General features: G+C 38.7%; 3 protein-coding genes across 3 annotated transcripts in view; 1 reads left to right on the top strand and 2 right to left on the bottom strand.

Moving 5' to 3' along the window:
* Positions 1-5,509: 5,509 nt before the first annotated feature.
* LOC137258799 (cilia- and flagella-associated protein 90-like) lies at positions 5,510-10,324 on the bottom strand. Its single transcript, XM_067796493.1, has 3 exons — positions 10,137-10,324; positions 7,272-7,391; positions 5,510-6,768 (listed from the first exon to the last, which is right to left on the bottom strand). The coding sequence occupies exons 1-3, from the start codon at positions 10,275-10,277 to the stop codon at positions 6,625-6,627; spliced, it is 405 nt and encodes a 134-aa protein (XP_067652594.1). The 5' UTR covers positions 10,278-10,324; the 3' UTR covers positions 5,510-6,624.
* Positions 6,683-27,560, bottom strand: part of LOC137258796 (crystal protein-like) — a 179,308-nt gene continuing 158,430 nt past the window's right edge. Inside the window, exon 6 of the mRNA XM_067796490.1 lies at positions 6,683-6,692. The gene's annotated coding sequence lies outside the window, so the exon portion shown is untranslated. The remainder of the gene's footprint in view (positions 6,693-27,560) is intronic.
* Positions 10,508-27,560, top strand: part of LOC137258232 (RING finger and SPRY domain-containing protein 1-like) — a 59,485-nt gene continuing 42,432 nt past the window's right edge. The window contains exons 1-9 of the mRNA XM_067795825.1: positions 10,508-10,542; positions 16,062-16,526; positions 18,298-18,463; positions 19,941-20,067; positions 20,538-20,596; positions 22,258-22,324; positions 23,298-23,438; positions 24,768-24,778; positions 25,285-25,389. Coding sequence (XP_067651926.1) covers positions 16,186-16,526; positions 18,298-18,463; positions 19,941-20,067; positions 20,538-20,596; positions 22,258-22,324; positions 23,298-23,438; positions 24,768-24,778; positions 25,285-25,389 — 1,017 coding nt within the window. The 5' untranslated portion in view covers positions 10,508-10,542; positions 16,062-16,185. The remainder of the gene's footprint in view (positions 10,543-16,061; positions 16,527-18,297; positions 18,464-19,940; positions 20,068-20,537; positions 20,597-22,257; positions 22,325-23,297; positions 23,439-24,767; positions 24,779-25,284; positions 25,390-27,560) is intronic.

The following is a 27,560-nucleotide window of genomic DNA, read 5'->3' on the forward strand; positions in this document are numbered from 1 at the left end:
AGTGAGCGAGTTTAGATTTTTGCCATGTTCGACAATACTCCAGGTCTATGGCGGCAGTCTGTAAATAATCATATTTGGATCAGACAATCCAGGGATTTATAGCATGAACATCGATCTACGCAACTGGGGTGTGATGACGTGTCAACAAGTCTGACCACTTGATCCCATTACTTGCCTCTTACCACAGGCATGGGTTGGTGTGTCCATGGTAACAAGTTTGACTTTGACTGAAATTGATTGTGCTGTTTTCTGGAGTAGAACTAAAAACCTTTAATATTTCTTCACCTAACTTGGCGCATACCTTGGTCAAGTGATGTACTGGTTTGGTATTTTGGTAGTTTAGTCTGCTGTCAGGAGCAGAACTTTTAGAACCTTTCATTGCTTTCCTTCCACTTTTCCACTTTCTATATACACTAGTGTACACGATGGTGTTTCAAAGTGACAGGACATTGGGTCCTGTAAGTTTCATGGGATCAGATGTCTGAACCACTGAAAATTCACAGGACCCACAGAATTAAGAGAAACAAACGTTTCAGATTTAACATTTCTTGTAACTGGCATTGACATTATTAACATTATATTATAACAAACATAAGATTTATAACCAGGCAAAAAGTGTCACATGCCACAAATAGCAACCTCGCACAAAGACGTTGTGAAATATTCAGACACTGGGGCAGGTGGTATGGGAATTTCTATCTGACCACGGGTGAATTTGCCAGATTTGTCAGAGGTTCAGATGTTATTTGTGAACACTGTATACACACCAAAATATTTGGCATAATGATGACTTTGGAGATGTTGATTACTTCGTCTGGCTGATTTCTAAATGGAGTGAAACTATTAAAAGTCAACCACTCTCTTCTCTGTGGTAATGTGATGCTATGAGCATACTGCTGGTATATAGTCAACACGTTAACCTGGTCAGTAGTACTTTAGTTCTGTATGTTAAAAATTGTGAATTTCGTTACGTTAATGATGGCAAATTGTAGATTCGCCAAGTAGATTTTGCAAAGTGAATTTAAACTGAAATTGACCATTATTACAAATATGGATATTCCTTTTTGGTCCTTGTGTACTAAGAAAAGTATTAATTTTTGTGTTGTCAGTTGTCAAAGAAGTGACCCGTGAAGGTCCCGGGGTAGAATAGGCCTTCAGCAACCCATGCTTGCCATAAAAAGTGACTAACGGGATCAGGTGGCCAGGCTCGCTGACTTGGTTGACACATGTCATAGGTTCCCAATTTGCGCAGATCAATGTTCATGTTGTTGATCACTGGATTGTCTGGTCCAGACTTGATTATTTACAGACCGCCGCCATATAACTGGAATTTTGCTGAGTGCGGTGTAAAACTAAATTCACTCACTCACTGTCAAAGAAGTGCATTGTAGGATCTGTTCAATGGGTCATTACTGGGTCGGCAGAGTTGTCTCCCTTTACTGTGTCTGCCATATTCAACCAACAAAGATAGCATGTATCAAGCGGTCATAGTGTGTCACTGAAGGAATGGGGACCATGGGGTATCCAAGTGGTTAGTAAACTCACTCAGTGAAGAAGAAATTGTATACTCTTTGCATCTTTAAAAAATCTCATATATATAATTATTAAACCCCGTTCAAAACAGTCCAGTGATCAAAAGCATTAACATCAATATACACAATTGGGATATGATGACGTGTCAATCAAATCAGTGAGCCTGACCACCCGATCCCATTAGCTGAGTCTTATGACAAGTATAGGTTATTGAAGACCATGTTTGACCCAGATCTTCATTGATGAATGTATGTGAAGCAGGTCATGTGTTACTTTGTCAGGAACATACAAAAACAGTGATTGAGACTACAACCTTAGGTTTGGATAAAGAGATCGATTTTTGTTAAGGTCCATTAAAGTGTGTGACCCCAGCCATTAACTAGTATCACACATCATTAGGGAAGCCTAGTGATTAAAGCATTTGCTCGTCACCTCAAAGACCTGGATTCGATTCCCCACAATAGGCACAGTGTGTAAAGTCTATTTCTGTTGTGCCCCTCCTGTGATACTGTTAAAAGCGACATAAAGCGAAACTCACTTGTCAGATCCCCTGAATCCCAAATGCACATGAACTATGCATTTTATCATCATCATCATCATCATCAGAAAACCACTCAACAACTTGAAAGTAGGTTTATGAATATCATCATATTACCTTTTCATTTACTAGTAAATTTACACTTGAAATTGCAGTAAACTAATGCATATAAATAATTCAAAATGTATACAAATAATATGTATCACATTTTCAATTAATAGAACTGTAGATAAAGTGTTTCCTGTGCTGTGGAAGACTAAAAATGAGGAACAAACTAACTAGCTCTCCAATGACATTTTGTTCAAAACAGCTGTATGAAAATATATGAATAGAATAGAATTCCTAAACATACTGAGGGGAAAATATAAGAGAACACATGAAAACAAAGTGTTCCTTTATACTTTTCAAGGTTGCTTAACAAGTTGGTTAAACCCAACAACCCGGGTTTGCTTCTCCATGTGACATGTGTGAAGTCCATTTCTGGTGTCCCCTGCCTTGATATTGCTGAAATATTGATAAACATGGCGTAAAACTATACTCACTTTCATTGCACTATGGGTGAGAATCTGTGAGTATATAGAGCAACACTGCAATGAAGTGGTATTCCCTAATTTGTTTCCTTCACTATATCTGGCATTACATAGTATGTATGTATGTGCGCTAACCCTGATCATGCCAAGGATCTGAGTTTGATTCCACATGAAGGATTCTGTCTTCCACTAACTACCAGAAGTGACCCTTGGGGTACTCACATAGGCGGATGGGAAGTGAGTGATTGCAGGGTGGGGGTGGCAAGGATGTGCACCTCCCATTTTGCCATCTTCTCAGGGATGGCAATTTTCCACAAGTCTGTGGATTTAAATGCAAATCAATTGATCTTGAGATTCGTTGAAGTCCGAGAAGAAAATATTTGGAGAGGTGAGGTCCTGCTTATCAGCATCAAGTACGCACATCTGTCTCTTAGGCTATCAAATTTCAGAGTTTTACCGTAACTTTGAAATCACATTCATGTGTTGCCATCCCTGCTTTGGTACATGACCATTGAAACGTGGGTGAAACTGAAGAGAGCTACCCTCCGTTTCTCAATAGTGTGCACACCCACTTTTTAAAAGAATCTGTATCTGCCCCTGACCCAAGTGGTGAAAGCATTTGCTTGTCACACATCTTGGCCTTAGTTAAATTAGCCACATCAGTACATTGTGTGAGAGAGATGAAGTGAGTGAAAAATTATCGTTGCCTCAGCAATATTTCACCTATATATCGACTAAAACAACTTGGGAGTGAGATGACAAAGGTTGCATCAGCATTTTTTCACAATGTGAAAGTGAGTGTCCCATCAGCTTTTATTTCAGCTGTATAGCGACTGGTACAGGGTGTTGTTAACCCTGAAGAATGTACCTACCTCAGAACAACTGCAGATACTGCAAGTATTGATTCACAAGAGATGATTGTCTTGCATCTGCCATTCCTCACTGTTTCAGATAAATTAGCATTGGTGGGTCCCCTCCCCATTTTTTAAAATGACTTATGATCACACTGAAGATTTTTCCCTTTGGTGGAGCGAACCCCTTGAAACCCCAACCACCCCACAAAGTCCCTGTTTCTTTAAAAAATCCTGGATCCACCCATGCTTAGGGACCATTTCAGAACTTCATTGTTAGGGGCTCAAGGTCCTGCAGTTTACCCATGAAACAAAAAAAAATATAAGTCTCAAAATTTATGAATACACCTATTTTACCCAACCATTATGAACTGGCCAGTATATACTGATTCACTGTGATTTCAAAACTCTCAAGAGAGTATATTTTAATGTCACCTTTATTCAATATTGTGTCATAGTATAAGAAAACTTATCCTCAGTACTTTTTGTTACACACCACTACTGAGTCAAACAAAACCTTAAGGGAGGTCGCGTCAGGTAACCTTTCAGATTGACCAATCAGAACACAGCTTACCAAATCGCGAAAGTGGACATTCGCACATACCTTTTGAACTTTTTATCTCAAAAAGGTTCGTACCCAAACAATTCCGAATGCTATTTAGCGTACGCTGGCTTCCAGGTGATGAACACGGCGTACGCACAACCAACAACCGCACAAGTCCCTCTGATCCGTAAATAGTAGCTTTGTCTGATTGGCTGAATCTATTTAATTGTCTTGTGTTTGTGTTTGACTGGACGGTAATCGGTCGCTCAACAGTTACCTGACGTGACCCTCTACTAGGTTTTGTTAGATTCAGTGGTGGAGTGTAATGAAATACACTGAGACTAACTTTACTTAGACCAGTGTCATACTTTACCATGAAAATTGTGTCGAAAAGATGCCTAGACATATTACCTTTCACAAATATGTATAAACTAAGTAGCATAACTTGTGGCCAAAATGCAACACATTCTCAAAGAGATGTCTTATACCTTTCTAAATATGCCTGTGAACATCTGGGTTAGAATTTGTCTCCATTAACCCATGCTTGTAAGGGGTTACTAACAGGATCTGGTAGTCAGAGCCTTGATTTTCAAAGCTCTTTTAGCGCTAAGATAGTCATAAGTCAGTGTTAAAGTGTGGCACTTACAACTATTTCAGAGCCAAAAGAACTTAAACAATCTGGGCCCAGGCTTGCTGACTTGGCTGATATGTCATCATGTCCCAATTATTTAGATTGATGCTCATCCTTTTGATCACTGGGTTGTTTGGTGCTGATTCGATTATGTACAGACTGCCACCAGTAAGCTGAATTATTGCGGAGTGCAGTGAAAAACAATAAACACAACCAACCAACCTTTCTGGAAATGCAGCTCCTTTTGATCAGGACCATCTTTGTGGTCTAATGGATAGAGTGCTTGCCTGGATAACAGAGGGTCAGTGGTTTGACCCCTACAAAACAAAAACTTGACAAAAACTGCTGGACAAAAACTTGATTAAAGATGGTATTTTGGAATTACCATGACAGATAGAGCTAGGCATTTGGGGATTTAACAATAACTGGTCATCCTTAAGTCAGTAAAACCAGGAGTTGAAGGTTCACTATAGCATGGTGTCTCATTGGGCAGGCAATATTAGACTGGTAAAGTACACACAGATATCAAGTGCAGTAATCTTGAATGAGATGTTAAACCCCTTAGCAAGTGAGTGACTTTAGGTTCACACCACACTCAGCAATATTCCAGCTATGTGGTGGCGGTATGTAAATAATCGAGTCTTGACCAGACTATCCAGTGATCCAGAGCATGAGGACTGACATGCGCAATGGGGAAGCAATGACATGGGTCAACCCAGTCAGCTAGTCTGACCACTCGATCCATTAGTCACCTCTTATGACAAGCGAGGTCGATTTTTGTGGCAAGCATTGCTGAAGGGTTGCTGAAGGCCTGTTCTACTCCGGATCTTCATGGGTCATTAAACCCCTTAACCTTTAGAAGATGCACAAATTCATCACAGATTCAATTGCAATCAAATAACTTTATTACAAATGGATAACATGTCTAACATCACATTATGGCATTGACAGTAATAGGTGCAGGGAGCTTTAACGTGAAAGGAATAATTTTGGCAATGCAAATACTCAGTTAATGCTGAAATGAAACTGTACACAGTATCTGCAGGAGGAAACGCTTGATGTCACCCAAATTTTGTCATAATAACAAGGATCAAAACATCTGCAAATGGATGCAAGCAAAGCTTCTTAAAATCTCAAAGAAGACAGACATAACACAAGAACAGAAGGATGTAACAAGACAAATCTTAACACTAACAGGGTCACAATATACTGTCTTTTGCTTGATGGTCCATAAATACTATACATTCCATAAAACTCCACATAATTAATACTGCATAACTATTTACACCATCAGTTGAAATATCACTGAAAATACTTGATACATGGGTGATCAAGGAGCAGCCCAGCTGGGCAAGAATCCAGTTACAGAAGGATATATTTACATCACCCCTGTGAAACCAAACTGTGTTCAGGATACAGGGCCTACATGCACAAAGTGATCTTAGCGCTATGACTATGATAAGCCTATGTTGGAGAATGGGAATTACAATCATCGTCGCGCTAAGATCACTTTGTGCAAGTGAACCCTGGATAACATGTTAAAACATCTGCAAAAACATGGCAGTTCCGATCACTAGGTCCATCTGAATCTTAACATTCCTGTTGGTTGTTAAATGCCATTATTAGAATATTCCATCCAGTTTTAACAACTGCATTGACATTATTTCAAACACAACAGAAGTGGTGGTCTTAACACTTTTATTAATACCGAAGTCCAAAACATCATGCCATAAACTGAGGTCAAAATGATCTACAAGTGTAAGGATGGTACAAGTAGCCACAAAATTTTGAAACCTTACATTTCAGTGATTTTTGTTTTGTTGGAAACAAACATCTTGTAACTCGGTCAATATCACAGTACATAAAATCACAGTCAACACATCGTCTTGTCAGTGTGTCTAGGCTCTTCTTCAGTGACACCAACGTCTGTAATGACACCATAACCTGCAGCGACCCCAACACCTGCAGCAACATCTACACCAGCAGCACCAGCTCACTCAAGATGTGATGCCATTGCGTCGAAAGAACTCTGAGTTGACGTGTCCGATGCGGACATGTTTCCTGTCTGGATGATCCACATGAATCTCCAGCCGATGTCCATACTCAGAAGATGAAAGAGTGGGGACTATCTTTTCCTTTTCCTTTACAAAGAAAGTCATTGGAAAATGTAAATACAATTAACAGAATACATGAATATCCATTACTGACTTCATTAAACTGAGGCAATAAGAAAGAAGAGAAGACACAACACACATGCCATAGTTGTATATAGGAGTAGTGATGGAGATCTGTAAATGGAGTACTCTGGACCAGACAATCCAGTGATCAACAGCATGACCCTGACTACGTGATCCCATTACTTTTTAATGATAAGGATGGTTTGCTGAAGACTAATCCTTCAATGGTTGCTAAATTATATAAACTTGCACAACAGTGTATGAAATAGCATCTGTCCAGCAATCCGCTGCTTGCTAGTTACATAGTGGCCATTGTATTTCATATACATTTTTACCAAGGGTATATATTTGACCACGGCATTGACCATAGGAAATATTCCAAAAATGATTTACGACCGTGAAAGTAAATATATTTGTTTTAAGGTCAAAATTGTTAATTTCTATCTACGTAAAGTACAATATCTAACCTCATCATTGACTGTGAGTCCTCTCAACTTGGCATGTTCCCGGTCATCTCGATGAAGTTTGTTGTTGTAGCTGTCATCTGACTTGAACAGGCGGTCATACGTCGATCTGGAGTACCGGCCCTACACAACAACATGAGTGAGTGAGTTTTAACATAAGGTTCCAGCTTGACATAAGATCCACTCTAAAATCCCATTTTCAAAAGCGTGCAGGGCTCCAGATAAGGGCTGCATCAGCGTATGTATGGATAAAAAGTATGCACCATTCAGGAAGAAATAATTTAGACAATGAGGGAGTGAATACATAATTAATGTTATACCATCCTATTTCTGTAGTGAGTGAATGAGGGAGTGAATAAATAATTAATGTTATACCATCCTATTTCTGTAGTGAGTGAATGAGGGCATGAATAAATAATTAATGTTATACCATCCTATTTCTGTAGTGAGTGAATGAGGGCATGAATAAATAATTAATGTTATGCCATCCTATTTCTGTAGTGAGTGAATGAGGGAGTGAATACATAATTAATGTTATACCATCCTATTTCTGTAGTGAGTGAATGAGGGAGTGAATAAATAATTAATGTTATGCCATCCTATTTCTGTAGTGAGTGAATGAGGGTGTGAATAAATAATTAATGTTATGCCATCCTATTTCTGTAGTGAGTGAATGAGGGCATGAATAAATAATTAATGTTATACCATCCTATTTCTGTAGTGAGTGAATGAGGGCATGAATAAATAATTAATGTTATGTCATCCTATTTCTGTAGTGAGTGAATGAGGGAGTGAATAAATAATTAGTGTTATGCCATCCTATTTCTGTAGTGAATGAACAAAATAGTGAATACACAATAAATGCCACACAAGACTTAAAAATATACTGGACAAAATAAGTTAGGGATATTGGTATTTTTATAATTGACATTTTACCAGTGTGTCAATAAATAAATATATCACTTTTAATCATTCCAAAATTTACATATATCACTAACTATTTTTGTTCAGCATAGATCAGCATATTGATTGATCTGGTTACCTGCATGTAACCTCACCTGACTGGATCACAAAAACAACCACTAGTTATGCAAACACAATGCTATTTAGGAAGACGTCAAATGTGACTTACTATATTTGGGATTACACTTTCTCAGTAAAGTACTGATTCTAATACCTCTGTTGTGTTGAGTCCAATCCAAGACTAGAGCGTACACCCTCAGAGTAAGGCAGCCAACTGCCGGCACACAAAGTAAGTTGCCAAACCAACTCAGCCATTATGGCTTCATCAAAAATGGAAGTCTGGCAACTGGTAGTCAAGTCCATAGACTTTGTGTACCTCTCTAATAAGCGTAAACTGACACTACTCTCATGACCAAAAGCTATGGATACACAATGCCATTGTAATCGCAAATGTAACATGTGTTACAACCACTAGTTGAAAGAAACAGGCTATAGTATTTACTAGCTGTTCTGATTTGGCTGCACAAAACAACATACACTCACATATGCTAGGAAAACCGGTACCTATCTAAACATCAAGTTCATGTTTGTTTTACTTTTTAAACTGTTTGTTTTCTGCTTTGTGGTGCCTTGTACAATTGCAAAGGCTAGAGACAAACAACAGTAAAATTTAGGCATTCATGCTGCGAGCCCTTGGACAAAGGTTCAATAAATGGTTAAATCAAAGACTTTAACACAGAGGAATGAGTGGTATGTGTTGAAAGATGCTTAAAACAATATTTCTGTTGTATCACAACTTATCAGCTTAATGAGCCAGGGGTTTCAGTACTTTGGTAAAACTCTGAAACATTGGTATTGTGCTAGGCTGACTCTTAGTCTGAGAAATAAAACAGCAAATACTGAACAGCAAAAGAAACACAACTCTGGCTTTTTGTGAAGTGTTCAAACAGATGACATGAACATAAATGCTTACTTTTGTGAGGTGTCATTTTTAAAAAAATCATGTTTCTTTTGCTGTTCAGGATATTTAAAAATACATAAAAATATATTTATCTACAATTCAAATCAAAATGGAGCCCAGGGCAATCGAGACTTTCCAAATCAGCTAGAGTAAGCTTATACTGCATTCATTCAAGGGTGTGATAATACTTAGAACCAAAAATCAAAATTGGAGAGGTACAGAGATTCAAAGCCATGATCTTGGGATGCTGGCACACCCAAGGGACACAATCCTTTTCACGATAGAAGATTACAGTAACAGCACTGATACCTCAAGGTTTTACAAACCTAGAGCATGTTAAGCATCATTCTAACAATATTACATCTGCAGACACTAGTAATAGTCATCAGACATTGTGGGGAATCAAATAATGGACTTTAGTCTTGTCGTTGGATTTGAACCGTGAACCTAATTAAGTTGTGTGATGAATCGACACCCTATATTACAACCGCTCTTCACTTGTCTTTACACAAACAGACTATTTGAGAGTCGATCATTGTTTGCTAACATTCCACCCTTGACTACATTTTTCTTGGCTATGATCATGAAACATTTTAAGCTATGCAAAGGGTTGGAAGGAAAATGGCCTGTTTCCTTATTGCCCTATTTTATTTGTGAAAATATATCTATGTTCATGTTTCCACTGTTATACCTTACTCTACTACTAAACAAGCACCTGCAAGAAAATTTCTTATTTGTCAAGAAGTCATACCTTAAAAATGGCGAAAAAACACCGACCTAAAATTACATGCACCTTTCACTAACGACTTTCACATACAAGAGTAACAATTGTTTGTCAAACGTAAATAATAAAGTGTAGCCTAGACCAAAGAAAAGCGCTATCCCGACCGTCCCCATTTGTATCCAATGACAACAACTAGGGAGCAACTTTCTTTACACCGTACCTTCTTCGCCGATCCAAAGTACGTTCTTTCAGGTGGATTCTTTCTTTCTGGGGGAATAAATGAAAATGAAGACACTTCACATGTTCTCCCTTTTATGGAAAATTCGTCAGTTTCAGTTTTAACGTGAATAACCTCCGACATGATTCCTACACCAAGTTCTCCCGTTGCTCTGTTGCCAAGAAATGAATATTCATGAGAGAAGGACCGCACACACCGGCGCGCACCTAGTTTCAGGAAATAATCAAACAGTAAATCAAAGAGACGTTTTTTAATTTAATGAATAATTTTGAACTAGTCTTTTGATATATTTCTATATATATACAATCATTTTTTAAATAAACCGGAAAATGAAGAAATTATACTGAAAGTCCCGGCTAACATGGCGGCGGAACGTCGGCTGCTAAAGGTGGAATACGAATATTATTAGTTTAATCATTTATGCACAAACATACATGACGTTCTGTGCTGTCAGTGTAAGGCTACTTGTATCATAATACCTTTGTTTAAGCGACGTGGTCCTTGTTGTTTACTATTTCGTTGTGGTTAGGCTAAATTTGACATGAATTGTTTACCACATTTTCATTAGGAAGACAGCAATATTAAGAATTACACACATTACCAAACCTAAACAACTTATTCATGTATATCTAATTTAGTTCATATCCCTGGCATATTGATTACGAAGTTAACTTTTTGACTAAGACGTTTCCGTGTGTGTTAAATGTCAATGTATTATGAGTTCAGATCAAGGAGTATCAATATACGTAGGTCTGGTAAGTTTGTTGTTTAGATTTGTGCTCATGAATTCCTCAGATATATTTCTGATTTTCCGTCTGTAGAGCGCTCTGATTGATATTGTCATACAAGAATCACGTCTGTCTTGCGAGATTTCTTTGTTTGATTATTCATAATTATTTAGATAAATCAACAAGTGAAATAGCCGTGTGTGTTATTAAACTCTTATCATCTGGAAGTATGGAAGGTCACACTTCATCTTCAGTGTTTTATGTGACAGTCATGCATGTGGACTAATCATCCATTCTGTTAATGCTTGTCAGTAAATCAGAATGTATGTTGTATGTGCGTTTACAATATAGACAGATACTGTTATTATGCAAAGTTATAACTTACAGTTACAAAAATACATTAATATTTACTTCATCATTATGATTTTTTAGGAATGATTATAATTTTTCAACAACATTTGTGCATGGTAGTACTACAATGAAAAACTCAGACTTTTGTCTGATAGTTATGTCCAGACTGATCATGTTTGGGATTAAAATTCATCTAACAACTAACACTATCTATTTGCAGTCACCACCTGTCAACTTTACATGTTAAATCACAGAGGTTCACAAATATTCCTTCACAGTAGGAAATCTAAGTTTAGTAATGTACTGCTGACAAGTAGTTATTGTCTGTTTAGTTGAAGGCTTTACTTCTTTTGTAGAGATTTTGCTCTGCAAGTTTCTTTGTATGACAGTAAGTAAACGAAAGCAATATGTATTTTGTAATTAACATGTGAGATTAGACACAATATGAAGTTGACACTGTAATATCTGTGGTCATTGTCTAGTCCATATTGTGTTGATTTTGAATCTTTATTACTGTGTTGTTTTATCCTCCCACAGGTGATTACATCATAATGTCATTTTATTAATTGTGCACTCCATGCAGAAACTGCTGAAATTATTATCTCAGTCAATAAGTGTGTATGCTTATATTTTTCATTCTGGGTGAGGATATACCAGCTGCCTTGTCTTGTACATAAATAACAAAGCACATGTGAGACATGTGATCTCACTTTAAGCAAGTGAGTTTGCTTTAGGGGGTTGGCTTATGCGCGAAACATACCATCTTGACACCGATTTTGGGGGTCAATTTAGAAGGTTGGCTTATCTATGGGGTCAGCTTATACACAGTAGTATACGGTACCCAGTGGAAAGTGGGTACCCAGTCTAGGTTTAGTCTGTAATTGCCTCATCTCCTTTCACCTGTGTCTTCAACAAAATCAAAGCTGACTAATTAGGATGAAAAAATGCACCCCTACTCTAATAATGAAACCGCCTGACATGGGCTGTAGTGATCTTGATTGACATGTTGTTATAAGAACATTTAGGGGAGCAGGAAGATAAGTACATCCAATATGAATTCCATTATGTTTTTAGATGTAAAGCATTGGCGAATGAACAGGGTTTTTTGTTTAGTAGTGATTATGTGTATAAATGGCCTAACATGTCAAAATGTAAAGAACTTTTTTGGTCAGATTTTTACTTTCAAGAGATACACACATAGAGATGTTAGCTTGGTACATGATTTGTAGTATTGTTTTTATCTCACTTTCCATCTGGTGTAAGATTTAAGGTATAATTCCTTTTTGCTCATAGTGTAAATATACTCTTCTTTACTATCAGGCAGATAATGTTTAGAGGATTGTTACCTTTCCCCTTAAGACCAAATAATATATTTTCTTATGTTAATTCAGTTTGTCTGTCGCCCAATATCCTGAGCCATGGGGACAGATCGGTCCACACTCCTTTTACAAAACTACACTCAAACAGAAGGTGCTATACAGACTCTCGTACCTGTTACAAAATGTGCACAATGGTGATTCTCTAATTCCAGTCTTATGTAATGAAGTATTAATTGTTAAAATATTCTGAGTAATCTTGTGTTGGAAATATTTCATATTTACACTTTGTGTACATCTATTGGACATTAAATGTATATGTCCCAATCATTCTGGGGATACTGACTTCCTAATATTCCTTCCCGTTAACACATTAAACATCGTTTAATGTCAATAAATCCACTTATTTTATACCTCTCTATACCTCTTTTTCTTTTTTCAAATAGCAGAGTCCAGTTTCAGATCACTAGGGTAACGCTTGTTTATCATTGTGTAATCTGGGGTCAACAGACCATGAAGTGTTGTTTTCAGAATGTAGGTGAATAGAGATGTAGGTGAATAGAGATGTAGGCGAATAGAGAACAACCTGCGACATGTCATGTGACTAATAACCTTCTAGCAGGTTGGCTTATCTAGGGTAATAACATGTTAGCGCTTTGAGCATGCACTATCATGAACCATATTCTATGGTTTCTATGATATGATATGGATTCTTCTAAAACAAAGTTCCAAATGTCAAAAAAAAATCTTGTCATCATGTTATGTTATTTCATGGCTCCTATTGTTCTGTTTATCTACGCCCAAAAGGGAGGATTTAACAGTAGCAACTGACACTTATTGTGCTAAAGTGAAATCTTGTGTATTTTTGTTCTTTTTGTGTTGTAAATTTGTGATCAAGTTTCTTCGTTGTGTCAGTGGTGACAAATAATTTAGTTTGGAATTATATGACAAGTGTGCCAAATGTAGTACTTATTTACGCCAGTTCTAAAATTAAGTATAGTGATGGGCTTCTCGTTAGAGCCTTAATGTTTAAAGGAAAACAACTAGGGGGTCATAAATTAATTACTACTGGGTTAAAATTGGACTAAAAATTGGAAATACTACTTGGGGCGAAAAACAGTTAGAATTCATTCCTTGGCATATCATCTATCTGCATGGGTCTACTTAACAGCTCATCTTCCCTGTGAATTTGTTTTTGAACTCCATACTCAACAATATTCTAAGCAATATTCCGACGGAGGTCATTGATAAACAAGATTGGACCTTACAATGAATTCCTCTGTAAAGATCTGGGTTAGAATTGGTCTTCAGCAACCCATGCTTGTCATGAAAGGCGACTAATGGGATTGGGTGGTCAGGCTCGCTGACTTTGTTGACACATGTCATCATATCCCAATTACGTAAATTGATGCTCATGCTGTTGATCACTGGATTGTCTGGTCAAGACTTGATTATTTACAGAAGGGTGTCATGAAGCAGGAATATTGCTGAGTGAAGCGTTTAACAACAATAGAACCAACCAACTGACCACACTACAGCAGTAAATCTCAAGAACACCCCAGAATTTCAAATACTGTTAACACAATGTTGCTAGGCTACTTCAATCGGTAGTGATATTAACTGTTTGGAAACATTTGTGTTTGCATTCAAGATACCATTGATCCTTTGGACAGCTATGACCCTTAAAATAAACCCATGGCACTTATGTAACAGACAGGATTGTCATGAGGGCTTAAATAGTTTTTAAAGCTATGGCAAATCCCAGCTAAGAATAGTTCCCCAGTAGCCTATTCTTGTCATACATGATGCTTCTGGGACGTGGGTGGTCAAGCTTGGTGACTAGGTGGAATGTGTGTTGTTCTTAAAAACAAATTGGTCTCCAATATCTACTATTATAATAATCCTTATATGTTAGTACCAAACTCTACCCATAATGATACCAGTAGAGACCAAAGTATTGGACACTCAGTGGGACATTATAGCACAGTGTGTAGCAGTTTATACTAATCACAGACTTGTGTGATACCAGTAGAGACCAACGTATTGGACACTCAGTGGGACATTATAGCACAATGTGTAGTAGTTTATACTAATCACAGACTTGTGTGATACCAGTAGAGACCAAAGTATTGGACACTCAGTGGGACATTATAGCACAATGTGTAGCAGTTTATACTAATCACAGACTTATGCCAGTTATATTTGTACACTTGACATAATTTCCATAGACTTACATGTTATTACAGTGTGGAATTAATTTTTATAAAGTGCGTTCAGCATGGATCTTTGTAAAATCTGAGAGGTAAATGTGAAATTATCTCAGTTCTGTGTACATAATTTCAGTTCAATTTTCAGACCACTATTTAGCTAGTGACATCACATTTATCAGCATCGTATGTTTTTACAGTGCCTAATCCCATAGGCTGCAATGGTATGGAGTTCACAGCACTGTGCGTATTTGATTAAATTGTGGCCATTCGATAAATAATCAATGGAAATTTAAGCAGAAATTATATGATCATTACTAAGATGATCCCTAACACAAGTGCAAAATTTGACTTTGATCTTACGAAAATTGAATTAGTGAAATTTATTTATGCTACACTGAATTAAGATGTACATCGATGGGAATTATGTAAAATGTCTGAATATAACTGGCATGGATCAGTAGTTTTGAATGGTTTGTTAAAAAAGAAAACATATGTGTCCCCTGTTAGGATTCTGTTTTAGAATCATTATCAAATCACCTTTTGTACATATGAGTGACCACTAAATAGGTTTGGTTGTCAGATTTTGTGATTTGATATGCGAATGTAACGACACCGTAATGGTCAGTTATCATTGCTCAAAATAAATTATTCGCATGGCACTGCAATGCAGCTGGATATTGCTTAGTCGAGTGTTAAACAACAAAGGATCCCTGTAAAGACGTCCAAATTGCATTGATCACTGTATTGTGAGTATTAGCAGAATGTGACTGTCACATTTGTAAGGAAATGTGTTAGGATTATTGTTCAGAATTGGATTCTATTACCAGTTGTTTCTCTATGTAGCACAGTTATTGTTTTCAGGTCTTATAGGTTGGTTTTGTTGGTGATTGCAAGTCAGGGTCCACAGATGGCCCGTTTGTTTGAGGCACTAGAATTCAGTGATCCACACCAAAAACCTATGATTGTTGGTTTGAATTCCGGTTCCCCCCCTCCCCGATTATGTTTGTGATATTGTAGTATGTTACCGTTGCTTATGGGTTTCATTAAAGTGGTATATGTAGTAGATCTACATCACTTTGAAATTTCCCCTGATATTTGGCTGACACATCATAATATGAATGGACGAGTGTAAACTCACTCACTCACTCACTCACTCACTCACTCACTCACTCACTCACTCACTCACTCACTCACTCACTCAGTGTGATACATTTGTCAGTTACCATGACAAATCCTATCAATTTACAAACAATAGATTTGTTGCATTTTCATATTTCAACTCATGTATTTTTATACTTTCAGCTACAATAATAGAGTGAAGAAGAATCAGTTGTTTTCACTATGAACAGAGGTAGAGAAAGGTTCAGACTGCCACATCATGGAGGATGATTAGCACCTACTCAGTGATGGAACCAAGATTTAAGGCATGATAGTGACATTTTGGCTGACCCATCATATATTTTCCTCTCCGCTGCACATATGCCGCATCATCTGTGCTCAGTTTATTCGAGCATACATAATGGGTTCATGTGTTTGTAAAGACAAGTCCACGGATAACACAGATTCTCGGAACCGAGATTCACGGAACCGATCACGTGGTTCACGAGGCACTGGTCACTCTAACCCTCAGAGGACAGCCAATGGTGTATCTGGTAGCAGCCACCACAGAAGGAGTGGGGGAGCTGGGAGAGGGGCGGAGCTGGCCACAAAGAGTATTGATTCTTTAGTGTTAGAAACTCTGGCTCTTATTCGGACCTTAGTGGACAAGTAAGTTTTAGATTCCCAAATATTGGGACACTTTCAACTGTTCAATATTGACTTGCATGTAACTATGTTGTAGGAATTTCCAGAGCAGTAAATTTACAGTTTTTATCAATCTTGTGACACAGAATCCTGACCTGACACATACCTATGTTTAATGTCATGTAACAACTGGATGGTCCTTAATCTTTTTAGAAGTATATTTAAGTATTTGTCTTTTTGTACTGGCTTATGGATTTTAAAAACTTTTTAATCAACAGGACTAAATGTTTAAAATAATATAAAAATCATTAATGATACATGTTAACTTAAGGATGTTAAAACTATTGTGTTATGGGCAAAGTCAGGGATGTGTTCAATTTTTTGTGATTTTTATTGTTATGATAACATGAGTTGCCTCCTTTCCCATATTCACATACTTTTCTACTTAAATGTGATCAGAGAGCATATGATATGGTGTCTGATATGATCTAATTCATCATAAGGCTGAACGTAGCATGATATATCTTTTTATAGTTGCATTTAACGTCATTCACTAGGTCACTCGGTTGTTTCAAAGAAGAAACAGGAAACATAGGCTGAACATTTGAGTGTGGTAATAAATTCAGTTAGATGTGCACTCTGGACTGATGTACTGGTCGGACAGACTCATCTGTCCAAATTCTGGATTAGACAACCTTTCGTCTGTTACTGTAGACACTGCCATGATGAGTTACCTCCCTTTGTTAAGGACACCATAAATAGTTTCATTTAATATGTTTAATTTATACTCCATATGTATCTTATATACCTTCATTGGTCGGTTTGTCATAACTATTAAGTGAATATGAAACAAGTAAGTAATCTGTCATTAAATAAGACTGGAAACTGACACTGAGTTAATAGACATTTAATTAATACATGCTTGTAGAATCAATTAATTAATTAATTAACCATTGTGATGAGAAGTAACAAGGATGTTTATTCAATGGACTGTCATTTTGATCAGCTACATATGGAATATAAAGCATTGCTCACATAACTGTTGACTATTGGAAATGTTGTTCTAGTCTATAATCTGAAATTATAAGCATGCTTTAATGATGAAATGAGAACAATTTTGCCTCAGAGAGTAGTCCAGCTTATGAGAAAAAAACAGATTACACAGAGTCTGAATATGACAGATGCCGCTGTATGTGATGTCTGCTTGATAGTGACTGATGGTGAGAAGGCAAAGTTTGATGAAGGAAGAAAAAGTTAATTCTAAATAACCTTGATCTGAAAATGTTGGCGAGTGAATGCTTCTTCAGCATGATCAGTAATCGGTGATGTGGAGCTTGCAAGATGTCAAACTTGGAAATTTGGACATTTTTATTCTAACCATATCATACCTACCAGAGGTACGCTGTTTCTTTTCTGAGTAAAATGAAATCATTAGAGCAGTGTTTGCACTGGTAATATTATTTTGTCAGGAGGAAAACTGTAGACCTATGAGCCCCAAACTAACACAAAGTCTCTGAATATATATAATGATGGTAGAAACAAATAATTCCCTTTAAATTTGAAAGGGAGAAATGGGAGCTTTTTATCCTGAATGTGAGCAAGATCTGGGTTTGCCTTTTTTCTATCGCTGAAAGGGTAGTGCAGAAGGGAGCATAATGTGGTTCAACGACTTTAATGCATGCTATATTAACCCCAAACCGCAAAGTTCAGTTAAGGAATTATGATTCTTATCTGTTACAAAACTTTTGAACTGTTGATGTGAAATATTTGCCACCGGCCGACATCTTGTTCTCAGTGACCAGGAGCCTCCGGCGGCCATGTTGACTCTACACAAAACAGCAGAGAGAGATCAGGGCTGGCTGGATGTCGTCAAATCTCTCATCCGAGTCATTCCAATGGACGACCCTGTAGGCCCTGCTGTCATCACACTACTACTGGACGAATGTCCACTACCCACAAAAGTAAGTATTTCATTTCCGTTGTGAAATTCAATGAAAGTTAGCTGGAACTTGCCTTTGTGTACGCTAATGGTAACAGTTTACAATTGTGGATCTCCAAATATGTCAAATATTTCAATATACCAACACACTTCACGTGACTCTTGATGCTCTTTATCATTTTACCCAGCTTTACTGTGACTGAATTTCAAATTTCATTATTGGTTTGGGCTAACTGATAAGAAGGGCACAAGTGCATGTATATAGGGAAGATTATCCCCACGGTCCCCACCACGAGAGTGATGTTCCACTTGTCCACCACCATGCGAGTGGTGTTCCCCTTGGTCCCCACTTTTTCCCTTGTTCCTACCATGAGAGTGATGGTCCCTTAGTCCCCACCATGAGAGTGATGTTACCCTTGTCCCCAACTATGATAATGGTGTTCCCCTCAGTCCCTACCATAGAGTGATATTCCCCTCAGTTCCCACCATGAGAGATGTTCCACTTGTCCCCCGCCATGAGAGTGATGTTCCTCTCCTCCCCCACCATGAGAGTTGTGTTCAACTCGGTCCCCACTGTGAGGGTGATGTTCCCTTTGGTCCGCACCATGAGAGTGATGTTCCTTTATGTTCCCCACCATGAGTGTGAAGTTCCCCATGTCCCCAACCATGAGAGTGATGTTCCCCTCGGTCCCCACTGTGAGAGTGATGTTCCCTTCGGTTGGCACCATGAGAGTGATGTTCCAATTGTCCCCACCATGAGAGTGATGCTTCCCGTCCCCCAACATGATGGTGATGTTCCCCTTATCCCCCACCAAAAGAGTCATTTTCCTCTTTGTCCCCCACCATGAGATGCTCCCCTTGTCCTTTGCCATGACAGTGATGTTCCTCATTGCCCTCCACCGTGAGATGTTCCCCTTGTCCTCCACCATGACAGTGATATTGCCCTTGTCCCCCTCCATGAGAGCGATGTTCCCCTTGTCCCCTGCCATGAGAGTGATATCCCCCTTGTCCCCTGCCATGAGAGCGATGTTCCCCTTGTCCCCTGCCATGAGAGTGATATTCCCCTTGTCCCCTGCCATGAGAGCGATGTTCCCCTTGTCCCCCTCCATGAGAGTGATGTTCCCCTTGTCCCTCTCCATGAGAGCGATGTTCCCCTTGTCCCCCTCCATGAGAGCGATGTTCCCCTTGTCCCCTGCCATGAGAGTGATATTCCCCTTGTCCCCTGCCATGAGAGTGATATTCCCCTTGTCCCCTGCCATGAGAGCGATGTTCCCCTTGTCCCCCTCTATGAGAGCGATGTTCCCCTTGTCCCCTGCCATGAGAGTGATATTCCCCTTGTCCCCTGCCATGAGAGTGATATTCCCCTTGTCCCCCTCCATGAGAGTGATGTTCCCCTTGTCCCCTGCCATGAGAGTGATATTGCCCTTGTCCCCCTCCATGAGAGCGATGTTCCCCTTGTCCCCTGCCATGAGAGTGATATTCCCCTTGTCACCCCCCAGGAGGCCCTGCTGGAACTCCAGAGACATCTGAACCTGGGACAGGATGGGCCAGCCAGCATGTACAAGGATCCTTCACATCAGCGCAATATCTGTGTTATACTTGGTTGTCTAGCAGAAAAACTGGCAGGTAAGCAGCTCCATGTGGAGGTCTTGCGGTGTCTACTGCAAGATGTCTACTCCATTTACATTAAAAGATTATGGCTACCTTAAGCAATGTTCCAAATGTGTGAGTGAATGAGTTTAGTTTTGTGACCCATTCCACGTACCACAAGAGGCTGCAAGAGTTGTATGGTCCCAGGGAGTAGAGATTGAAAAATATGGTGTGCCATTGAGATTGACATCCAGTGTTTGAGGGAAAAAATAGCAGCTGAGTGGAGCAATATACTGACGCTATACAAATATCATCTGACTGGCGCTATACAAATATCTTATAATAATTTAGCCAGAATAGTTTTATCCAGTTATGGATCTAAGTGAGACGAAAGTAGCTGCTGTTCTGGCTCTGTTCCACAGACAAATACCAGTCCATTGTCTTAATTCCGCCTGTGATAAAAGTGTGAGACTACGTATCATCAGACTGTATTCTTTTGGTTGCAGGTCCCAGTAGTATAGCCTTGTTATCAGCTGACGTTCTGCAGTATCTCATCTGTCATTTGGTGAGTACAGAAGCCTTGTCTCAGTGTTCATGGTAGGTTTTGTAAAGTGCATGCAGAAATATTGTATATATATGTATGCTGCATATATACTTATGCTGTATATATATATGTTGCTGTGTTAGGGAACTTTTTAAAATTAAGTGGTTTAGAACCTGTGTGTCCAAAGCATGCATGCAAACTAATTTTTGCATGAGGATTCTCAGATGTTGGTGAGTGAGTGAGTTTAGTTTTACACTGCACTCAGCAATATTCCAGCTATATCGTGGCGGTCTGTAAATAATTGAGTCTGGATTGTTGGACAATCCAGTAAGCAACAACATGAGCATCGATCTGTGCAATTGGGAACCGATGACAGGTGTCAACCAAGTCAGCGAGTCTGACCACCCGATCCCATTTGTCGCCTCTTACGACAAGCATAGTCGCCTTTTATGGCAAGCATGGGTTGCTGAAACCCTATTCTACCCCAGGACCTTCACGGGTACAGATGTTGGTGAGGATTCTCATATGATTCAGATTGTATTTGGAATATGTCTTTGCAAACTTTGCCACAGTTCTGAATTCTGGACACAAACAAATGCACACTTTTGTACTCTTTAGTGAGTTCCAGCTATGGTAGCGTTATGCACAATGAAGGGCTTGTTTCATAGATGCATTTAATCAGCTTAATTGAAAATCACAGTTAATCTAACGTTATATTTAGGTATATATTTCTCAGTAAAGTGTAGATTCTAGTACTTTTGCTGGATTAGGATCCGAACTCGCACCATCAGGGTCAGGCACCTAATCACCAGCACACAAAGTCAGCCGCCTAACCCACTCAGCCACCAACTTCCATTCTGCAGAATGGGTTAGAAAGCAGACTGTGTGCTGGTGTGATGTGACTTTTTGTATGGATTCATATACCGTTGAAATTATGCCGACATGTTTCATCATAATGTAGTAAAGAAGTTGTTACCCATGAAGTATGCAAGCTTTCTTATTTAGATTGTGGTGTATTCACCCAGCGGAAAATGGCTACTCAGGGTGATAAGTCATGTGAATATTAACCTTCTAGTGCCTCACAATGACACAGGCAGTTTGGGTTAATTGGGGTAATAATGATCAGATTGTAGCACTTTGAGTGTGTCTGGGTGTGTGGTGCGGAATTCAGCGCATTTCAAATGCCCTCATTGCTATTAGAATCAGTATCACTGGGAACCAGCGATTGTTCAGTTAGGAGCTAAACATCATGTTTACGCTGTCAGTTCCAAATGAATTCCCATACTTAAATATTCTGTAACACCCGGAAGTTGGCCAGCATGTGGACATTGTAAACACAAAAGTGAACCAACAATCCAACATGGGTTTTTTTGTCTTCTTTCATTTACATCAAATACAGGTACAGCAGTGAAGTGTCATCAGATGGCTGTTTCAGCTAGTTCCCATGATAGCATGTGGAACTGCTCAGTTGTGACATCCTTCCGACTTTACATCACAATATGATTTCAAGGATGTCACCACTGATGCAACAATGCAAATGTGCGCGATATTCATACTTGTCAGTTACACAGTGAATAGTCTTGCAATTTGGGGGAATCAAATACCATTTGATCATGTTTTTCAAGCAGTCAGAGTAAAGAACATGGCGAATTTTGGTTTACAATGACAATGTATATTTTCAGAATCCCTGCAACCCTCCAGTAGTGGTCCTGCATTCCATGGTGGCTCTTGAGAAGTTTGCACAAACAAGTAAGAGTAGGAAGTTGATCAGGGCCACATTCCACAAAGTGATCTTACTGCCTATTTTGTCTTGTATTCCATCATGACAGTTATGCCACAAAGATTATTTATTAAAACTGTTTCATTTGCTACTTTCTTCCTGTTGATTTTACTGCACTAATAGATCAGTGGTTTTTAGATCACACAACTCATTAAGTTGTATCATCATTTAAAATTCACTTCTGCCTGACCATCGTAAGGCCACACAGTGTTACGGAAATTTGTTACAGAAAAATGTTACAACACATGCAGTAAAGTATTCAGAAACCTGACTTTTGTTGTTCAAAAATTGATTGATTGATTGAAGTTTTTTTCTGGTTTGAAATTTTGGAAAATGTAATCACTGGTTGTGTTTATCAGGGGCTTGTGTGAGGCAATTTCTTGTGTCTCTTGTGTTCAAAATAGGCTGTGGGGTATCCGAATGGTTAAAGTGTTCACTCGATAGAATGAACGTGGGTGGGTTTGGGTTTATCCCATCGAATCACACCAAGGACCTATCTTCAGATGCAACAGGGGAATCCCATTTCTGCTGCTCCGTTCTGTGATACTGTGGTAGTATTGCTGAAAGTGGTAAAAAACGAAATGCAAGGTCTCATTCAGGGTGTCAAATCAGAGAGTCCCTCACTAACAATACCTATTGGGCCATAACCTAGACAATAGTAATGAAACCAAAAGTAATAAAAATATTTTGAAAAGTGCTTGTGAAATACTACTCAAACCTGTATTAAATATTGAATCATGCCGTCACTTAAGTGATTATGGTCACAGTAAGAACGTATGAAAGATTCATCACACAAATTGTTGGCGCAGTGACCATTCACGTGGAAAATATGTGAAACTATTACGAATTATGAGGTGTATTTATGTATAGGTGAAGTTGTAATCATCTTCAACGTGATCGGCTATGTGTAAGTAATCAATATCTTCCTCTGTTTATTTTCAGGTGAGAACAAGGTAACAATTAACCAGTCATTGAAAGAGTTGTCTCCCCATCCCCTGCTGGTTTTGGAGGAATGGTGGCATGACTCTGACTATGTCAAGAGGGAAGTTGGCTTTTGTGCTGCTTGGTGCCTCGATAACCTATGTGAGTCCAGCTTTTGTGGTTTTGTAAGGTTTTCTGTGTTTTAGAACTTGCTCCAAGAAATCATAACACATATTTATATCAGAGATAGCAACCATAATGATTTATCATGAATCAGAATACTTTGAATAAAATTCTGTGAGTATCTGTGAAATGTATTACAGCACTTCTTTTATATTGAATAAGGCGTTGTGGGGTAACATTGTGGTTAAAGTGTTCACTCGTTGAACTGAAGGCCCATGTTTGATTCCCCACATAGATACTATGTGTGAAGCCCATTTTAGGTGTTCCCTGCCTGGATATTTCTGTGTGGTTAAAGTGTTCACTCATTAAACTGAAGGCCCATGTTTGATTCCCCACATAGATACAATGTGTGAAGCCCATTTTAGGTGTTCCCTGCCTGGATATTTCTGTGTGGTTAAAGTGTTCACTCGTCAAACTGAAGGCCCATGTTTGATTCCCCACATAGATACAATGTGTGAAGCCCATTTTAGGTGTTCCCTGCCTGGATATTTCTGTGTGGTTAAAGTGTTCACTCGTCAAACTGAAGGCCCATGTTTGATTCCCCACATAGATACAATGTGCGAAGCCCATTTTAGGTGTTCCCTGCCTTGATATTTCTGGAATACTGCTAGAAGCGGCATAAAACTAAAACTCTTCCACTCATATTGAATAAAGCGCATGTACTTGTCTCATTGAAACATTTGTGTCACATATTGGGAAGATTCAATATGAGTCATATTTTGTCAAGCATGTATTATAATGAATCTGTAATAAGAAGATAATAATTTATTTATATATTTGTTTGTTTGTTTATTCTCATGTAAGTCATGAAATGTAGCCAAACATGCAAACAATATTTGGAGTAAACAAATTTTGTATGCCAATTGCCTCAGAAAGAAATTCCAAAACTAAGTGTCCTTAACTCTTTAGGTCATATGTGTGTGTTGTTAGAAATAGGTTAATGTCAATACTGACAGCAATTTGTTTCCAGTGGTCTGTCGTAGTTGACATATTTGCTGTTGACTTTATTCTAAGTGACCTTCTGTTTCTTGATGCTATTTCTTTGCATTCTAATCCAGGTTACCATGTCAACTGCAGTTTTGTTTTGCTGAAATGTGTTTATTCATGTGAAGCGTTAGGATGCCATTTTCTTACTGCCAGAAAGAGGTGCTAGAATGTTATATATAGTTACATGACTTATCCCACCTTGTATCCATTTTCTGCTGTAGACTGTATTAAATTGATATTGCTAGGTTATGAACTGCACACAGGCTCTATGTATCCTATCTCAATGACTTCCACTTTCTTATTTCATGTTCTGGACGGCAGTTCTAATAGAGGTAAGTTACTATTCAATAAAATTCTGTACTTAAAAACCATATTCTTTTATCTCCTGTCTGTTTGCTAAAGGAATTATCAGCATTCCTTATGGCTTTATGTTTTCATTCATCTCATGTTTGTCACAATAGGTGACTAATGGGACGGGGTGGTATTAAAATTGTGTTGACTGATGCACAGGAAGTCAATCACTTGATTGTCTTGCCCAAACTCAATTTTATATAGACTGTCATATATCCAGAATATTGTTGAGTACACATTACACAACAAAACAAACAAGCATAATGTTATGGGAGGTTTTGTGTTTTCTAGATACTATTTATTGAAGTCTTGAAGGTTCATGAAAAGTAGCTGTGATTTGGGATTTAAAGTTAGTTTTTGCCTCAAAATAAGGCAATGGTAAATAGAAGCTGCGACAATTTTGTATCTATGTGTCATGTTGTGTTCTGGGATTCCATCTGAATGTGACAACGTAGGTAATGTTCCAACTTCATGTTCCATGTTTCAGGGCAGGCAGTTCACCTATGAACGCATCGACCTGAACGGTATTAATGTTATGCTCAACAACAATGATGTCAGTGAATACCTCAAGATCTCCGCAAATGGTGTGGAGGTAAGCTCACAATACTGTGGACCAGGGCTCCATTTCACAAACACTTGTAAGCGTAAGATCTCGTAAGTTTTCTTGTTGCCATTGTGCCTCCTATACTGTAACAAGGAAATGTGGATGTTACGAGAAAAGTTACGACACCTTAGGCTTGCGAGAGTTTTGTGAAAAGGGCTCCAGGCTATTTAGGGATGGTGTTTACTTTTATATACCATTAGAAAAAAGTAGGGGATATTCGATTTTGCGTGCATACCACTAGCTAATGCTAATGCATATAAGTCAAAGTAACATATGTCCATACAGATGATAAGGAATGGAATAAATTGTCACATTTTCCCTTTATTTCTCTTCATCACCTGTTTCCTCCTTGGCGTCATCATTTGCATTTTATCAGTCTTGTAAATGCAGAATCCCCTACTTTTTTTTGATGGTATATATTATGAAGCACTTGAGTGTGAACCTTCTTAAAGTGAGTGAGTGAGTGAGTGAGTTAAGTTTTATGCCACGCTCAACAATATTCCAGCTATATCGCGCATGTCTCTAAACAATTGAGCCTAGACAAGACAACCCAGGGATCAACGGCATGAGCATCGATCTGCACAACTGTCAACCGTGATGACGTGTCAACCAAGTCAGCAAGCCTGACCACCCAAACCCATTTGTCGCCTCTTACGACAAGCATAGTCACCTTTTATGGCTAGCATGGGTTGCAGAGGACCTATTCTACCTCGAATCTTCACAGGTCTTCTCTGTGTAGATGTGCCTGCCTTGGCTCTACTAGGAGTTAGGAGTCATGAATTCCGGTTTCAGATCCTTTGATCATGATCTTAAGTTATCAGCACCAGTTCAATGTGAATAACTGCAAACTTGCAGTGTAATACTGGCTTGCTTATCAGCAGCACACCCATAGATAATATTTTGCAACAGAATTAAACATCTTTGACAGGAATGGACTGGATTTTTTATATCACAGTAATCTGACAAGATGAGATTGAGCTGAAATACTGTTTAAGCAACAGCATGAAACCCAGCTCCCCTCTCAGTTGACAAGCCAGTCATACGAAGGGATCATAAAATCCCTAGTGTTTTCTACCTGTGTCCTGATGTACTGATTGGTATGTGCATCTACATGTAAACCCAACTGCCTCCCTCAGTTGACAAGCCAGTCATATGAAGGGATCATAGAATCCCCACTGTGATCCACCTGTGTCCTGATGAACCGATTGGTATGTGTATCTACATATAAACCCAGTCTAAGTAAACTTATCCTCAGTACTTTTCGTTACACTCCACTACTGAGTCTAACAAAACCTTATGGGAGGTCACATCAGGTAACCTTTGGGATTGACCAATCAGAACACAGCTTACCAAATCGCGAAAGTGCACATTCGCATGTACCTTTTGAACTTTTTATCTTGAAAAATTCGTACCCGAACGATTCCGAATGCTATTTAGGGTATGCTCACTTCAGGGTGATGCACACAGCGTACGTACAACCAAGACAACGGTGAGTAAACAGTCGCTGAAAATAGTGTGTTTGGCAATATTCAAGGATGTTATCTTGCGGAAAAAGTAGCTAATGGTAACCATGTCAACAGAAACCCCAAAGCGTATATACTACAGGTCAAATAACTGTGTTATATGCGGATTTTTCTTTGTGGAGAGATCTGTGTCAGTGACCTGAATATTTTGAAAGTCTCTCTGATCCCTAAATAGTAGCTGTTGTCTGATTGGCTAAATCTATTTAGCCGTCTCGTGTTTGACTGGACGGTCATTGGTCGCTCATAGGTTACCTGATCCGCCCTTCTACTAGGTTTTGTTAGACTCAGTGGTGGAGTGTAACGAAATACACTGAGACTAACTTTACTTAGACTGCACATAAACCCAACTCCCTCCCTCAGTTGACAAACCAGTCATACAGAGGGATCATTAAATCCCCAGTGTGATCCACCTTTGTCCTAGTGAACTGATTGATATGTGTATCTACATATAAACCCAACTCCCCCTCAGTTGATCTGTCAGCCCATAGGAGGGAATCATAAAATCCCTACCATGATCCACCTTTGTCCTGATGAACTGATTGGTATGTATATCTACATGTAACCCAACTCCCCCTCAGTTGATTTTAGCCCATAGGAGGTGATCATAAAATCCCCACCTTGATCCATCTTTGTCCT

This window comes from Haliotis asinina, chromosome 12, assembly GCF_037392515.1.
Source record: "Haliotis asinina isolate JCU_RB_2024 chromosome 12, JCU_Hal_asi_v2, whole genome shotgun sequence".
NCBI lineage: Eukaryota > Metazoa > Mollusca > Gastropoda > Lepetellida > Haliotidae > Haliotis > Haliotis asinina.